General features: G+C 41.0%; 1 protein-coding gene across 1 annotated transcript in view; it reads left to right on the plus strand.

The window, feature by feature from the left end:
* The first annotated feature begins 704 nt into the window (after positions 1 to 704).
* LOC126199441 (uncharacterized) overlaps positions 705 to 19,297 on the plus strand; it is a 195,257-nt gene continuing 176,664 nt past the window's right edge. The window contains exon 1 of the mRNA XM_049936359.1: positions 705 to 947. Within this exon, the coding sequence (XP_049792316.1) occupies positions 705 to 947 (243 nt within the window). The remainder of the gene's footprint in view (positions 948 to 19,297) is intronic.

Consider the following 19,297-nt stretch of genomic DNA (forward strand, 5'->3'; position numbering starts at 1 on the left):
GAATCTCTAGAGGAAAGGAGGCGTTCTTTTCGTGAATCGCTACTGAAGAAATTTAGAGAACCAGCATTTGAGGCTGACTGCAGTACAATTTTACTGCCGCACAACTTATATTTCGCGGGAAGACCACAAAGATAAGATAAGAGAGATTAGGGCTCGTACAGAGGCATATAGGCAGTCATTTTTCCCTCGTTCTGTTTGGGAGTGGAATAGGGAGAGAAGATGCTAGTTGTGGTACGAGGTACCCTCCGCCACGCACCGTATGGTGGATTGCGGAGTATGTATGTAGATGTAGATGTAGATGTAGATGTAGAAGTCGGTGAACTCTTTGTCTATCAGAGTGATGATCTGCGTAAAGATGGTGGTGTGGGTAAGTGTCGAGTGGGAGAACTGTGTAAACAACAGCGGTGCTCAGGTTCAGGTTACCTCGGCCCCTGATAGACAGGCAAGAGATGGGCGGTACCGCTACAGGGAAACACCCATGTGGCGAGGAAGGGTAGGAGCGGCTGGGGGAGGCTTCCTAGTTAAGGCGCCAGGCGCGCCAGTACTGGTCTAGTACCGCCCTAGTACAGCGCTCGCTTTCCAGTACAGCTCTAGTACTGCTCTAGCACAGCGCTCGCGTTCGCGACGCTCCGACCGGCCACCAGCCACGGGCTGCCACAGCCAGCCGCAGCCGCAGCCGCAAGCGTGCACAGTGCAGGTAGGACATGGGCCAAGCGCGCGCGCACCTGCTGCCGCGCACATCGCCGCCAACAGCTTCCCAGCGTCGCGGCTGCGGCCGGCGCTCAGTTTCGGCTCATCAGCCACCCTGTGAGCACTGGTCGGCGCATTCACACGCACACTTCTCAGTGCAGGCCAGAGGAGGCCGCCGCAGAGTCATGCCGAGCTTTTCTCGTCATGTGAACCGACTGCTCGTGACAGTGTATTCGCCACGGCGCCGGGCTGCATCGGTACTGTTAACACTTTCACGTTACGTGTAAACTCATTCTTTAACTGTTCAGAAAATCTCCTCTGATATTCTAAACGGTCATACGTTTCTAAACGAATATAATTGTCCATCTGGAAAAGCCATGACTCGTCAATTATTCTTGATTCTTAGTTTTTTTACGAGGACCGGTTTTATTTCTGGAATGACTTTTTTGTGTTATTAAATAACATATATTGCTGTCTGCTGTCAGTCATTATTTTCCTAAATTTTCTGTGCGACGCGCTTCGGGAAACAATTTTCCAGTTTTTTTTGTGGCTTTTAAATGTTAAGTTTTACGTTTCCGATGTCTTAAGCTCTGTATTATTTTTGTACAGAAAGAAATCAACTAGAAATCCGCAGCTAACAATTATTTCCAAATTCACAATTAACTAAGGGAAAAGATACGTCATTAACTGCTGAACTGCACATGTATAATACGTCACAATAATATAAATGTCAGTGTATATATCAATCATATTTCTTCTAGTCACTAGTCACTCAGTATCTCCAAGAAACTCTCGGAACTGGCGATGACTGAGTGCATCGGATCTGATATAATTAACAACTAAAATAACTGGCTTTAAAACTTCTGACACTTTTTTTTGGTCATCAGTCTACTGACTGGTTTGATGCGGCCCGCCACGAATTCCTTTCCTGTGCTAACCTCTTCATCTCAAAGTAGCACTTGCAACCTACGTCCTCAATTATTTGCTTGACGTATTCCAATCTCTGTCTTCCTCTACAGTTTCTGCCCTCTACAGCTCCCTCTAGTACCATGGAAGTCATTCCCTCATGTCTAAGCAGATGTCCTATCATCCTGTCCCTTCTCCTTATCAGTGTTTTCCACATATTCCTTTCCTCTCCGATTCTGCGTAGAACCTCCTCATTCCTTACCTTATCAGTCCACCTAATTTTCAACATTCGTATATAGCACCACATCTCAAATGCTTCGATTCTCTTCTGTTCCGGTTTTCCCACAGTCCATGTTTCACTACCATACAATGCTGTACTCCAGACGTACATCCTCAGAAATTTCTTCCTCAAATTAAGGCCGGTATTTGATATTAGTAGACTTCTCTTGGCCAGAAATGCCTTTTTTGCCATAGCGAGTATAATATATCTAAATGTTTTCCGCACAAAGACTGTTGGTGAATAATGCAATGCACTACTAATGGTTTTGATCCACCGTCATTTTCTATGGCCTTGGAAAGGAGTGCAACAATACCTTTATTTTACCCACACATGTTTTTGCCACCATCAGTTGTAATACATTTTAATTTCTGCCACTGAAGATTGTTTTTCTGAACTGCCCTTTCAACTCCTTTAAAAATATCTTCGCCAGTGGTCGTCCCGTGAATACTGTGAACATCAAGGAGCTCTTCATACACTTCATAATTTTTGTCAATCCCTCGAATGAAACCACGCCCAGGTTCCCGGGTTCGATTCCCGGCAGGGTCAGGGATTTTCTCTGCCTCGTGATGACTGGGTGTTGTGTGATGTCCTTAGGTTAGTTAGGTTTAAGTAGTTATAAGTTCTAGGGGACTGATGACCATAGATGTTAAAGTCCCATAGTGCTCAGAGCCATTTGAACCTCGAATAAAGGGTAGTACTTGAGCAGTATCTGATACATCTGTTGACTCATCCACGGCCAAAGAGAACCCGTCTAAGTCCTGATTTTTGTCACGAAGTTGTGCTAATATATTTTGTGCAGTGTCATCTATTCTTCGAGCCACAGTGTTTGCCGACAAACTTATGTTTTTAAATAAATTAACTTTTTCTGGGCACATTTCTTCTGCTGTTGCAATAATGCAGTTATTAATTAATTCACCGTCGGTAAATGGCTTACACTGTTTCGCTACTAAATGAGCCACACGAAAACTAGCACGAGTTGCTGCATGTTGTTCAGCATTTACTTAAACAACGACTGCTGGGATTTTAGCTGGCGTTTCAAAGACTCATATATTTCTAATCGTTCGCATCCTGTAAACTTGGAGTAATTCTGAGAGTGCTTAGTCTCATAATGACGTTTTAAATTGTGTTCTTTGAAGACTGATATTGCTTCATTGCAAATAATACACATTGGTTTGTTGCTTGACTCCACCACGAAATATTGACATCCTCATTGCTCTTTAAAAATTCTACATTCACTGTCAACCTTTCGTTTCTTTTCCATATTTGTACAGAACTTCACAAAAGATTGTAACCTGAAAATAAAATTGTGCTATTTAATACTAATAAAACTAGGGAGTAGTCTGCCTAAACAAAATGAAATGAATTTGTTTTTAAGGTACTTTAATTACTAAATTAAATACTCACAATTACACTGTAGTTCCATTAAAAATACAGTGAAAAAATTATCAAGTCGTGCTACACGTATTTCGATTTTCAGATTTTCCTTGTCTCTTCGAATGCAAACTTTGAATTGTCCCACACTTCGTCGTCTCACCTACTAGTACAGCGCATAAAACACTAGAAAACTCGTGAGACACTCGCAACATAGACACAATCACGCAACAGAACTATCAAATATATGATCTGGCTCTGTTACTCGCTAAGACTACATAACTAAACTTATTGTTGCGCCGCTTGAAATAACAATGCGTTGACATACTCTACCTCTGTTACGCCTTGCGGTAATAGTGTTGCTAACAATGATTTTGAGATTTTGTGAAGAATGTGCAGTGACATACTTTTTTGTCGGTGAAATTCGCCAGAATAAAATACGCCAGAACAAAATACGCCAGAATTTCGGACAGGTACGTCCACCAATCAAAATTATGTAATTAAATGAAAATCGTCGTTCGTGTCAGTGCTAGCTATTCCCACAACCGTAGATTTTTGCGATTTCATCTTTCCTTTAGCCTTACATTACGTTGATCATGGAGTGCTAGGGTGCTTTAATCCCACTAGGTAGTTCGTGGCCCTTATGACTTCGTGGAGGAGTCAATGTGGCCAGCGGACTAAAAAGTTTGTAGACCCCTGTTCTAGTGCCCAAAAACGTATTGTGTGTGGAAACATATAAACGAACATCGTTACTGGCAGCAGGAAAGCTATTTTATAACAATATAACAAACACAACCATCGTTACTACAGTCACAGACATTCACGAGCTGTTTGTAATGGGTAAAATAAAACAAAGTTGAATGATCGGTTTATAATATTATGGTTCAAAAGAAGAACTTAATGTCTTTAAGCTGGTAAATTAAACTCGTTGTTATTGAACTAGTGTGTGTAGTCCCCCTGTCTGTATGTCTGGGAAGGACAATATCAATTTCCACAGCGACGTCGACTACTCCCAAAACGTATGTAATTTCGGACACGTAAACAAGTTACTCTCGTGGTGTAGAAGCAGTTGCCAACTGCGACGGTCGCCTGTAAAATTCTTTAAATGTAAGAGAAAGAAAACTCCTATAGGATCTTCTCGAATTGGGATACTGCCATTCGCATGTGGTCATTCGATGATTGCCTGCGAGTGAAATTAGATCGTTTTAGCAGAAAAAACTTTCTCTGCTTTTGACCGCGTTATTGAAGCAGGTTCTACATCGACCACCAGGTGGGCGAAGTCCTATACAAGCTTGTCGTACATTACAGTTATCACAGAATCTCTTGTTCAAAAATAAATAAGCGAAATTACCTTTGAAATGCACCAGACTGGGTTATGACTGTTACTAATCTCCACATTTAACGTTACATATCGTTTGTGAATCTCAAAAAACACAAATTATACAATATGATGGCTAACAATGACTGTTTCATTGGACACACTTCATACACGTCCTCTCGTTATCCTCTGTCGCAACCAAGTCAGGTCACTTACAAATTTTCTTACATTTCTTCGCTTGCCATGGAGCAACGTTAGTCAAGGAATAAATATTTTGCTTGCGCAGACGAAACGCAGCGCCTCGCGATATATATAAACTTTGAACCAATATCTTTAGCAAGGTCGTTGATCGTCACCCCTAACCGGCAGTATGGGCGGAGGACTATTATAAGTCTAAGTGCCAACTGTGATCTGATGCGATCCTCAGCCACCACTGCAACTTGAAAACCCTTCCAATCCCGCGCTACGTGGCAGAGCAACACTTTACCGCAGTCACGAAAAAAAGAATTACAAATATTAATTATAAACATTTCATTGTGTTCGTATCGTATGTATAAGGCAACTAAAATTTAATTTTTCTCGTCTTTTTAATTCCTCTGTTTGGTTGTATGGATCATTGCCACAGCCATCTGCAACAAAATAAACAATATTTGCTGTAGACGACATCTGAAATCGGTCATTGTAAGAACAAAACTAGTGGTGGGATTCAGCAATAATAGAAGACGAAATAATTATTTTTTTTTTACTTCTCGTCGACGTCACTCGTCACAGGCATACTATTGTGAAACTGATTCACGACTGCGTATAACAACCAATGATGCGGAAGGAAATTTATCCTTACAATTTCTGTGAAGACATAGGGCTCTTATTTCAACAGTTGCACACACATTTAACATTCTACATATTGTTTCTTTCATTAGAAAATGAAGCCAAAAATTAAATTAGCTCCCACGTTCAACAGGGCATCGAAGGCTTGAGACATAGCCATGAGACCTCTAGAAAGTAAGTATTTATTGTTACATTGTTCAGGGCGTTAAATTAATTCTCCATGTTAGACTTTAATTTCGGCTAAAGCATATATATATATATATATATATATATATATATATATATATATATATATATATATATATATATATATATAATTCTACTGTACGTGTGTATGTCGCTGAACTCCTCCTAAACGGCTGGACCGATTTGAATGAATTTTTTTGTATGCGTTTGGGTGGCCCTTGATGGTTTAGATTCACAAATCAGCCCGGCAGATGGCGCTGCAGTAGGTATCTAGCTTATTTATCTATACTGCAACTAAACGGCTGGATCGACTTGAATGAATCTTTGTGTATGCATTCAAGTGGGGGTCTGGAAAATTTACATTCTTAAATCAGCACGGTAGGTGGCGTTGCATTTTTGTACGCAATATTGAGCGTATTATATTCAGATATAAGTTACGTGCATAGGATTTCGTTCATTTTTCGACATTTTAAGTTGAGTGTATTGTATTACGAGTGTTTCAGTATTTTGACATTTTAATTTTTTTGTACGGTGTCTTTTGATACTTCAGGTGTCGCATTTCAGTGAATATTAAGTGTATTATATTCAATATAAGTTACGTACATAAAACAGTGCCACGTCTTCGTGGACGAGGAGGAAATATTGGTCGACGGACTCGGAATTCACAATTAGTCCAGAACCGTCGGTTAAATAGATCGGCAGAAGATCAATTGACGGACAATGAAAATTTAAGGAACTAGGTTGCAATCAGACGTGCTAATGAAAGTCAAGAGCAACGCAACGAACGCCTTCGAGCTAATGCATTGAGGCAAAGACTGGCCCGTCAACGAGTCACCGACACATTCAGAACACGTGAGCAACAGCGTTTGCAAGTGTATCGCGCATTGACACGTGCATCACTTCATCGCCTTGCGTTTGAATATGAGTCGGACATCGAATATTCGTCACATTCACAAATTGTAATCGGCGCTATGAAAAAACAATGCCAACATTGTCATGCACTCAAATACAAAGGTGAATCGGCCGGTTTCTGCTGCGTGTCTGGAAAAGTTGTATTGCCACCATTGAATTCGCCGCCAGAACTATTGAAAACACTATTGGCTGGAGCTACATTTCTATCTAAATTGTTTTTGCGTGAAATTCGCAAATTCAATTCGTGCTTTCAAACGACATCATTTGGAGCAACAAAAATCGTCCAGAATGAGGATGGTCGCAATTTTCAATCAACGTTTAAGATTCAGGGACAAGTGTATCATCAAATTGGTCCTTTAATGCCGATGCCTGATACCGATTCAAAATTTCTGCAAATCTACTTCATGAGTGATGAGGAGCAGCAAATAAACGCACGCTCCCAGTAAAACCATATCGAGCAGATGGAGGAGCGAGAAATTGTGGGTATTTTAGAACCGTTTTTACAGAATCACAACCAGTTGGTCCAGTTGTTCAATACCGTTTCAAACAGACTGCAAAACGACAACTATACGATCGTCATCAAAGCAGGCAAAATACCATCTGGGCAGCACGCGGGCCAATATAATTCACCCACCATTAATGAAGTTGTTATGATTGGCGACGCATTTCAACGTCGAGATATACGAATCCAACGCAGAGATAACACAGTACATGCGATTGAAGACAGTCATCGTTCCTACGACGCTTTGCAATATCCATTGATATTTTGGGAGGGAGAAGATGGATATCATTTAAATATCAAACAAAGAAATCCAGCAACAGGTACAATCTACACATGTCATTACCTAATATTTTATGCACGATTAATTTCTTTTTGTCTTAATTATATTTTTACTTCGCGGGTGCAGAAACCAGCGAGAAAGTGAGCGCGATGAACTTCTACGCATATCGGTTGATGATTCGTGCCAATGAAGACAATAATATTCTACGATGCCGCCAGTTGTATCATCAATATATCGTTGATATGTATGCTAAAATTGAAAGCGAGCGATTACGATACATCAGGTATAATCAAGCGAAACTTCGAGCTGTGGAATACATTCATTTGCGTGATGCTATTGTTGGTAACGTAGATGAAATAACTAATATCAACGACATCGGTACTTCATATGTTCTTCCATAATCATATATTGGCAGCCCACGTCATATGCAAGAATATATTCAAGACGCCATGACTTTTGTGAGCGCGTACGGACGACCAGATTTGTTCATTACATTAACGTGTAATCCAAAATGGGATGAAATTAAAATTGCGTTATTGCCAGGTCACACTGCAGTAAATCGACACGATATCACTGCACGTGTCTTCAGACAAAAGTTAAAATGGTTGATAAACTTGATTATACATTCCTCTGTATTTGGCAAAACACGTTGCTGGCTGTATTCTGTTAAATGGCAAAAACGAAGTTTGCCACACACGCATATTTTGATTTGGTTGGTTGACAAAATACAGTCTGAAGAAATTGATAAAATTGTCTCAGCAGAAATTCCGGATCGGAATATCGATCAAGAATTGTATGAGATTGTTACCGCTAACATGATCCATGGTCCATGCGGTGCCGTGCATGGACAATGGAAAATGTACGAAACGTTTTCCAAAAAATTGTATAAATGATAGAATCACTAATATCGATGGTTATCCATTGTATCGTCGTAGAGACACTGACCATGGCGGTCAACCACATCTATTACGCATGTCAAACGGTACAACAGTTGACATTGACAATCACTGGGTGGACCCCGTATTCACCATTGCTGTGTAAAATCTACAAAGCACACATTAACATTGATCTCTGCAGTTTGGTCAAGTCCATAAAATATGTATGCAAATATGTCCATAAGGGCAGTAATATGGCTGTATTTGCTGTTCACAATGTTAACGAAACCGATGAAATAACACGGCAGCAAATGGGCCGATACATCAGCAGCAATGAAGCAGTTTGGCTTATTTTGGGTTTTCCGATACACGAGAGACCCTGCTGTTATACATTTGGCCGTGCACCTTGAAAATGGGCAGCGTGTTTATTTCACGGAAGAGAATGCTCTACAACGTGCACCAATTTCCCCAAAAATCACATTAACTGAGTTTTTCGAACTGTGCAACCGACATTAATGTATACTGATGTGCCAAGATATTTCACATGGAACAAACAGTCAAAAAAGTGGAAACCACGAAAGCGAGGTGTTCCTGTTAAAGGATACCACGACATATTTATGGGAAATACATTAGAGCGGTTATACACAGTCCATCCAAAGCAACGCGAATGTTTCTTCTTGCGTTTATTGTTCGTTAATGTTCCTGGACCGACGTCCTTCCAATACTTGCGAACAGTCAATGGCATTTTGTACGACACATATTATGATGCGTGTCGCAAATTACATTTGCTGGAAGATGACAACCATTGGGATATTACACTTGCAGATGCAGCATTTAGTTCCTCTCCTCATCAAATTCGCCAATTATTCGCCATATTATTGATGACATGTTTTCCATTTCAAGCTTCTGCCCTCTGGGACAAATATAAAGATTCCATGAGCGATGACATTCTGCATCGCAATCCGATCGCTGATCAAGATCCCAATATCGATTTATCGCCGGAAATATATAACGAGGCGCTAATAAAGATTCAAGATATTAGCATTCTGATTTCGAATATGCCACTCATTCATTTTGGTATTCCCTCGCCTAACCGCCCAGCAACAGACAACATTAACAGCGAGATTCAGCGCGAACAACAGTTCAATACGGTCTGTTTAACTACTTTCGTTGAAAATAATGAGCAACTATTCACTGATGAACAAAAGAATGTATACGAAGGAATTAATTTGCCAATTGCAGCAGAACGAGGTAGATTTTTTTTTTGGACGCACCAGGTGGCACTGGAAAAACGTTTCTCATCTCACTAATACTTGCGCGCATTCTATCACAAAATCATCTTGCGTTATCAATTGCTTCAACAGGTATTGCAGCCACATTGCTTGATGGCGGACGGACTGCACATTCAGCATTCAAGTTGCCGTTGAACATTCACACAAATCCAGATGCAGTGTGCAACATAAAAAAAGCATTCCGGTATGGCTAAAGTTTTGCAAAAATGCAAAATTATTATCTGGGATGAATGCACTATCGCCCACAAGCATTCACTTGAAGCTCTCGATAGAATGATGAAAGCTCTAAATAATAACACCAGGCTCTTCGGTGGTGCCTTACTGCTGCTGTCCGGTGATTTTAGACAGACATTGCCGGTCATTCCACGCGTTACATATGCGGATGAAATTAACACATGTATAAAACAATCTTATCTATGGCGACATGTCAGTACATTACGTCTTAATACAAATATACGTGTTCAACTGCAAAACGATCCATTGGCACTATCATTCTCCGAGCAATCACTCGACATTGGAATTGGAACAATACCATTGCATGGAGACACACAATGCATCAAATTGCCAGACAATTTCTGCAACATGGTAAATACGAAAGATGCTTTGATTGAAAGCATACTTCCAGATTTAGAAGCTAATTATATTAATCATTCGTGGCTTCGTGAACGAGCTATTTTAGCCGCAAAAAATATCGATGTTGACGCTATTAACTTCAAAATACAACAGTCATTGCCCGGCAATGAGATATTGTTCAAATCGATCGACACTGTTACCGATCCTGACGAAGCAGTCAACTATCCTGTTGAACTTTTGAATTCGCTGGATTACCAGGAATGCCACCACATAACTTGCGATTAAAGATTGGCTCACCTATCATTTTGCTTCGGAATTTAAATGCATCTAAGCTATGCAACGGTAAAAGTTTAGTAATCAAAAACTTATGGGCAATGTTCTTGAAGCTACAATTTTGAACGGCTAATTTGAAGGTGAAGTTGTTCTCCTTCCACGAATCCCAATGATCCCTTCAGACTCACCCATTCCATTCAGACGTCTGCAATTTCCAATTCGCTTGGCATTTGCCATGACTATTAATAAGTCACAAGGTCAAACAATATTGATTTGTGGGTTGGATCTAGAAAATCTGGTCTTTTCACATGGCCAATTATATGTGGCGTGTTCTCGCGTTGGAAAACCGTCATTATTCATTTGTGCTCCTCAGAAATTGACTAAAAATATTGTTCATCACCTCGCATTAATATAAAATCAAAGAAACATGATTGATTATAACGAATTGTTTTTAGATAAAGTGATGTTTTTTTTTTCAAAATAAAGAATAATGACAGTATTACATTATTTGTCTTTCATTTCACACTTTGTTTAGTATCCTAATTGCTTGAAATATCATGCAGGACAACGTCTGTCGGGTCCGCTAGTATATATATATATATACGAAACGCTTCCTTGTCACCTGCCTCGTCTGAAGTGAACTACTTATTAGTACACAAAAATCAAGCGTCATCGATGAGCACCTTGTCAACTTGTCTGTAGAGCGTCTTTCGCTATTCCTCCGTGACTTGTCAACAATTACAAGTCTCATATATGGAGTTTGATGTTAAATTAAAAGTGCAGCCATTTTTTCGCGCATTGTAAGTCAACAGCACATCTGAATAGTAGTGATCTCGAGCACTGGTGACCAACTGTGCAGTAATGTGAGTTATATTCTCAGTTGTTCTTCGAATTACGGAGAACGCTACGAGGTCTGATATTGAATCTACCGCGCGGCCAAAGGCCATGAAGTGTTCCCGCATCAGAAAGCAGCGGCAATCGATTAGCATGTTTATAAACTAGTCAAAAACGTGAATACATTAAACATGTTTTCAAACTTTTCCCGTTATTTTTATAACTACTAATAATAACTTCCACAAAAATCAGCGGTGGCCAAGATCTGCGGCTTTATATGGTCTACCTCTAAGTTACTAAGTTCTAAGTTATATGGCAGCTGTTCTTGATTCGAAATCTGAAATATTTACTTTGTTCTGTTTGGTGAGGAATTGCGGAAGTCTGTAGTAACTCTGCTTTGGCAGCATTGTCGTTGATGGTATAGCCATTGCTATGGCGCAAAGAATGCATTGATTGTGTTTTGCCGCTAGTATACTTTAGATACGATCAGAATCTTTTTGGATTTTCTTACAGGTTGCGAGACAAATTTTATGTTGTGGGAACTATTATATGCATCTCGCATTGAAGTCCGCGCTAAATTTTGAGATTCTGGAAAAAATCTCCAATCTTAGAGATTTTGCGTTCGTTTAAATTTGGCAGGTCTTTTTCGTTGTTTCCGAACAGTGTTCTGATCAATTTTGTGTACCAAGGGGGATCAGCTCCGTCGTTTGTTAGGTTGTTTGGAATAAATCTCTCTATTAATGTCGATATTATTTCTTTACTTTGCAGCCACATGTGGTCTACATTTACAATGTTAATTTGGAAGAAGTGGAGGTTGTCTCTTAGGAAGGCGTCAAGTGAACTTTTATCAGCATTTTTGGATAGGTGTATTGCATCGTTTATTTTTAAAGCATTTGGGGATTACAATATTAAATCTCGATAGTACAACGATGTGTTCCCTAATCCCTGTATCTCTTTTGATGTTCGTTACTAGCTCAGAAACCAGACTGCAGTTATAAGAGTTGAGGGGCAGGAAAGGGAAGCAGTGGTTGGGAAGGGAGTGAGACAGGGTTGTAGCCTCTCCCCGATGATATTCAATCTGTATATTGAGCAAGCAATAAAAGAAACAAAAGAAAAATTTGGAGTACGTATTAAAACCCAGGGAGAATAAATAAAAACTTTGAGGTTCGCCGATGACATTGTAATTCTGTCAGAGACAGCAAAGGACTTGGAAGAGCAGTTGAACGGAATGGACAGTGTCTTGAAAAGAGGATATAAGATGAACATCAACAAAAGCAAAACGAGGATAATGGAATGTGGTCGAATTAAGTGAGTGATGCTGAGGGAATTAGATTAGGAAATTAGACACTTAAAGTAGTAAAGGAGTTTTGCTATTTGGGGAGCAAAATAACTGATGATGATCGAAGTAGAGAGGATATAAAATGTAGACTGGCAATGGCAAGGAAAGCGTTTCTGAAGAAGAGAAATTTGTTAACATCGAGTGTAGATTTAAGTGTCAGGAAGTTGTTTCTGAAAGTATTTGTGTGGAGTGTAGCCATGTATGGAAGTGAAACATGGACAATAAATAGTTTGGACAAGAAGAGAATAGAAGCTTTCGAAATATGGTGCTACAGAAGAATGTTGAAGATTAGGTGGGTAGATCACGTAACTAATGAGGAGGTATTGAATAGGATTGGGGAGAAGAGAAGTTTGTGGCACAACTTGACTAGAAGAAGGGATCGGTTGGTAGGACATGTCTTGAGGCATCAAGGGATCACAAGTTTAGTATTGGAGGGCAGCGTGGAGGGTAAAAATCGTAGAGGGAGACCAAGAGATGAATACACTAAGCAGATTCAGAAGGATGTAGGTTGCAGTAGGTACTGGGAGATGAAGAAGCTTGCACAGGATAGATTAGCATGGAGAGCTGCATCAAACCAGTCTCAGGACTGAAGACCACAACAACAACAACTAGCTCAGGATTATTTGTTGCCAAGAGGTCAAGTGTGTTTTCACAAATGTTTGTTATTCGTCTGGGCTCATGAACTAAACGCTCGAAATTATTTTCACAGAACGCTTTTAGCACAATGTCGGGTGATGCTTTATGCGTACCACAAACTTTGAACATATAATTTCGCCAACATGTCGAGGGTAAATTAGTCACCACCAACTATAACTGTCGTGTATGCGTTTGAAATTAAACTCTTCTTTGAACCTTTCAGCTATTGTATCATCTGAGTTGGAGGTCGGTAAAAGGATCCAATTATTGTTTTATTTTGGTTGCGAAGAATGACTTCTGCCCATACTAACTGACACGAACAATCTACTTCAATTCTTAAGAATTTTTTCCTGTTGGTCATCGCACTGAAAACTGTCAACGACCCACGGAAAGGTGTAGTTTCATTGACACTTTTTGCACCATCTGCTAAGCCCATTTCGTGTCGATTCTGTCTGGAACGTTTTCCTTAGCCACTCATAATAAAACTGCGCGAATTCAAGAGCGGGCGTCGCGTTTTTGACCTCCACCACATTACCGTCAAACAAAGGAAAGAAATGTGGGTAATATGGGCTGTGACGACTTTCCCGTTGTGCCGAACACCTACAGCTTCGTTGGGCAGAACTGCGATGAAATCTGGTGTCAATGGGACATCGTAAGTCCACTTTACACGTCACATGTGCCTGCGAGCATTGCCATTTTTGTCACTTGAGTTGACGCTTGGCTGTTTGAACCATCGTCGAACCAGAATGTGACATCGTAGGGCGCCACGCTCTTGCACCATTGTAGAGGAGGGCTGTAGGCACCTTCGGGCCAAATTTCAGACATAAGCATTACAATTACTGGTTTTCGGATAAGCGATCCTTTCATTCTGTTGCGGAGTGTATTTTCATTTGGCGTATGAATGTGAAAATCTTCCTTCTCATTTCGGTCAAGGTTTCTGTTCTATTTATATGTCCTATTACATTGGCTCAGTCAATGCAGTTTCTTCTGTGGGTGTTCTTACAGCCGTTTCTGCATCCATCACGTCATTGCTGTGATGGATGTTCTGCGTGATTGTGAGACCTTGGACCCGGTGGTCTCATTCTGTCATCTCTGCTTGTTGCCTTTTCCCTTCTGGATTATGCCATTTTGTTACGAAATGTGATCCATTCTCTGATCTGTAGTAATTTCCTACTCCTGCCTTTGTTCGGTGAGGATTAAATGGGATACTCCGATATATCGCAAAGAAAGCCCCCGCCCCCAAACGCCCTGTAAGACAAGAAGTTAGTGTGGTAGTCCTCTTCTTTACTGCTGTATCCCCTTCTAAATGTACTAACAAGGTGCCCACTTTATATTGTATTGGCCATGTTGGTGGCAAAGAAAAATCAAATTGATATATCAAAGCCTTGGGGTGAAACGAATGTCCTCTTACGCCTGCAATTTACGTTTGGAAAGGACGTGTTTCAAATCAAACATTTCTTTATCTGTGGGGCACGTCCTAGCCACTACTGTTCTCTTCCTCGTAGCTTAAACTCTTTGCGAACTTGTTACTGCCACTTGCCCTTGTGTTAAAGTAATTCATTTCGCCTATGTGTGTCCTCGTTAATGACACAAAATTGTGTTATATCCTCGCGTCTGCTTCTAATCCTAGCACTTGAGTTACTTGTCCTCTGAATCTACTGGTTTCTTCGTTCTAGCGCATTTTTGAATTGAAGAAGGGATTAAACTTTTGATGCTTCAGTTGAAGCTGTGTTTCACCTCTCTTACCCTGTACTTCAATTTCGGAATTATCGCTCCGTCATTTCCTGATTACGTGACTCTAGCTGCTCTACAGCTTTGTCTAGTTTGCTGAAGATATATTTTTCGGTCTTATTTTTCTCCTTCATCTTGCCCATATGTTCCTCCTGCTCTTCCTGCCTATTGCTAATCTCGCTCTATGGCAGCAATTTGTTCTGATCCAATGTTCGTTTCATTAGTGAGCCTTTTGTGTCTCCCTAGCCATCCTTTCAGCCGCTTTTGTTCTTGCCTAGCCTCTGCAGCTACATATTTGCCTCCTTCACCATTTTTCTGACCTCTTTCGTTTCTGTGATTATTATTTCCCACTTTTCCTTCGTTTTTTTTGTGACTGCTTTAGCTTCCTCTCTCGCTTCTTTCTTTCTTTCTTCTACTCCTGCCTTCAATTTTCTTCTCTTACTTTTGCATTCTTTCTTACCTCCCTAGCCACTCCCTTGCCTCTTCTGCCACATTCCTAGTTTCTTTTGCTTCTCTCCTAGTCGTCTTTGCTTTTGTCATGTCTTCCTCCACTTCCTTGTTCACCCCTAACGTCCCTTTTTTTCCTAGACGCTGCTAATTTCTGTATAAACTTTCTGTAGTCCTCTTTCCTGTCCTTGTTGTCGCTCTACTTTATTTATCTTGAAAAGTGTAAAATGGTACAATCTGCGCTTCCCCCCTCATCTGTTGGAGTTGATGCCAATGAAATGAATTTTGTATGTGCCTGTAGTGGCGTGACCGAACTACCGCTCTCCACCACCTCATAGCTTCAGATTCTTACCACAGCGTTAGTGTGTCATGACGTGACCTGACCTCTCCCTCAGTATAACAACCCACAGTGCCAGCTACTTCCATGATTTCTTCTCAGTCTCTTTCATTTTTGGATGCTCTACGAGCAGTCTCTTCTGTGGGAAATTGTATCCGCTCTCCCACAGTATCTATCTCTTCTGTAAGCTGACTTCGTTCCCTGTTTTTTACTGGGTCACCTTTAGCCTGATCCCTTACTAGCCTCATTTGGCATCTCGTTTTCCTTTAAAAAACGAATTACTGACATGTATTTGATAAACCTACCACAATAAAATTACAAATAAAGGGACTGCCTAACACATATATCGAAAATCATCGATAAGTTACAACCCTGTTGTCATTGCCGATATTCACAGAATGTGGGCAAGAATTCACAAAACAAAACACCAGTTAAGTATTTGCACAAGCAACTTAATCTAAAATTATAGTAAAGCAATTCTAGCGCTTCTCAAATATTCTGCAATGAAATACAATTTTTGCTGATTACCACTGAATATACGTTGTCGTTCGAAGGTTTCTAACTTAACTGCCTCACAAGAGATCCTGGCCAGGGTCGACGATTTATGTGAAATCATCCTGCGTTATTAAAGAGGGCATGAAATGATGCTAGTGAGTTATCTATCTAAATCTTCTACCAGTGGACCATGCAAATTAAACTACCGCTATGGAGTTAATGAACGCAAGTATTTGGCCCAGCAATGGATGAATGGGTGGGGGTAATCAATAGCTTCGTTAATTATGTATAGAGATGACTAGCTATGAAATAAATTCAAGGGTACGACAATTCCTGAGTTTATCAGCACATGTAGTTTTCTTTAAAAACACTCCTTAATAATTTAGTAAAAGTTGCTTCAGATGCAATGACAATTATGACTCATATAAAACTAGATACATTGGAAGGATTTATGGTTCGTAATGTTTAAGAAAGGAAGGATGTGATGTAAATTCAGTTCTCAAACCTTGACATCCCGTGAAACATATTAAATTTTAAATGTCTCAAATCCATGACTCGACAACAATGACTGCATTCATGCTTGGGATAGAAGTGAAGTTGTAGTGCAACGTTGTCAGCTCCAGTACCAAGATAGAAACTAACTGTGAAATTATTGATATGTAATTCATCGTGACCTATACTGCTGGTGCTGCCTGCTAACCTTACCATCTTTGGAGTGAGAGAGTGCTAGTTACAGGAGCTGCTAACTGCTGACTAAGCATGGTGGTGTGTGCGTCGCTGCTGCCTCGCCCATGGAGGAGGTCTGACTCAAGGGTCTGCTGGCGGAGCATCCACCAGCAGCATCGTGCCCACAAAGTATCCCAGTTGCGTGTGGAAGGCCTAAGTACAAAAAGAAGCGTCTGTACCGGGTACAAGACACGAAGTGACTCTGCTGCAGACAAAGGCCGAAGCCGGCCACGGTGGCCGAGCGGTTCTAGGCGCTTCAGTCTGGAACCGCGCGACCACTACGGTCGCAGGTTCGAATCCTGCCTCGGGCATGGATGTGTGTGATGTCCTTAGGTTTAAGTAGTTCTAAGTCTAGGGGACTGATGACCACAGATGTTAAGTCCCATAGTGCTCAGAACCATTTGAACCAAAGGCCGAAATTCCTCCTCTGCAGGCAGGCCTGCAGTCACTCAGGGCAATATTCGAAATGAAGTTAAAAGCACAGAGTGTGTCAGTTCTGCGGGCATTCCCCTTGACTCAAGCAGCAGTTGCCAGTCAGAAAGTAACATTTTCGTTGCATCAATTAAAGAAATTCTCTACTCCCACACCGGACAATGCAGTCCTTCCAGGCAGGGGTTCTAAGACACCTGTCACAGAAACTTGCGTCTAAAGATTGCATGTCCCGATACTCCAGCCAATCCAGATGTCTTTTAATGGCGTTTTCTGTGCGCTGCTTTTTCTAGATCTGAAGATTGTACTTTAATTCAAGTCCTGTCCTGGCAGGAAGGTCTGCTATGTGGCGGGTTCCTTTCTTAACAATGATGATAGAATATGTTTAAAAGATAATTCAGACCCTCACAACCCGTGCACTGACGTTCATTCACAATTTAGGTCTTACAGTTGGTCCTGGGTAAATCACCACAGTAACCGATAGCTGGGACCCTAGACTGGACATGTGACCACATTAAAAATATTCCGCTGCACTCTCATTCTATACAGAAATACCAAACATAAATGGAAACGCTTATAATCCTTCGCCTTTTATCTTTCGAATGGCCACTAGTTGTCGAATGCTGTGCTCCTTAGGTCATTGTTCTGCACCTCCAACTAATTCACATCAGCTGCCCAGGTTCCAAATTCCTCCGAAGTCGTAGAGAGATGGCGGCTCAGTCTTCTTAACTCAGCAAAAATTTGATACTAAGTGTTCGAAATTTTTGAAATTTGTGGTAAGGTCATCTGGGACTAAACTGCTGAGGTCATCGGTCCCTAAGCTTACATATTACTCAATGTAAAACTTAAACTAAGGGCGCCACACACACCCATGCCCGAGGGAGGACTCGAACCTCCAGACGTTTGGAGCCGCGCGTATCGTTACAAGTCGCCCCATACCGCGCGGCTACCCCGCGCGGCCATTGTTCGAACTTAATGTACATTAAATTAGTATCTTATTGGGAAATAATGAATAGATGTAAGTGGATTGTTACAAATTATACCACCTCTGTTAGTAATGGTCGAGTTGCTAAAATTAATATGTATTCGTCATTAGGCCATGCGGATTGGGGACAAAATTATCATGATAGATGCTATCTACCGATCTTCTACGCCATCATCTGTAATTCCACTTAAATATCTCCAGTTAATAGGTTAAACACCACTAAAACATGACAGAGCGTCCAGAAAGTGTTCATATGGCGTTCATAACACTTACCTGTATCTCTTGGAGCAATGTGTCCATTGATATACTATAAACGGCTGGTGGCGTTTCTAGAAAAAGCCATCTACTACTGTATTTGCGTTCTGTCTTGCATTATGGTGACTGATATTCCATTCGCAGGCAATGTCGCTATTTTGTTCCGACCTCTGTGCCAAGCGAACATTTGTTTAGTTTGTACTATAAGTACAGGGTGTTTCAAAAATGACCGGTATATTTGAAACGGCAATAAAAACTAAACGAGCAGCGATAGAAATACACCGTTTGTTGCAATATGCTTGGGACAACAGTACATTTTCAGGCGGACAAACTTTCGAAATTACAGTAGTTACAATTTTGAACAACAGATGGCGCTGCAAGTGATGTGAAAGATATAGAAGACAACGCAGTCTGTGGGTGCGCCATTCTGTACGTCGTCTTTCTGCTGTAAGCGTGTGCTGTTCACAACGAGCAAGTGTGCTGTAGACAACATGGTTTATTCCTTAGAACAGAGGATTTTTCTGGTGTTGGAATTCCACCGCCTAGAACACAGTGTTGTTGCAACAAGACGAAGTTTTCAACGGAGGTTTAATGTAACCAAAGGACCGAGAAGCGATACAATAAAGGATCTGTTTGAAAAATTTCAACGGACTGGGAACGTGACGGATGAACGTGCTGGAAAGGTAGGGCGACCGCGTACGGCAACCACAGAGGGCAACGCGCAGCTAGTGCAGCAGGTGACCCAACAGAGGCCTCGGATTTCCGTTCGCCGTGTTGCAGCTGCGGTCCAAATGACA

Source organism: Schistocerca nitens, chromosome 8, assembly GCF_023898315.1.
Source record: "Schistocerca nitens isolate TAMUIC-IGC-003100 chromosome 8, iqSchNite1.1, whole genome shotgun sequence".
Taxonomy (NCBI): domain Eukaryota; kingdom Metazoa; phylum Arthropoda; class Insecta; order Orthoptera; family Acrididae; genus Schistocerca; species Schistocerca nitens.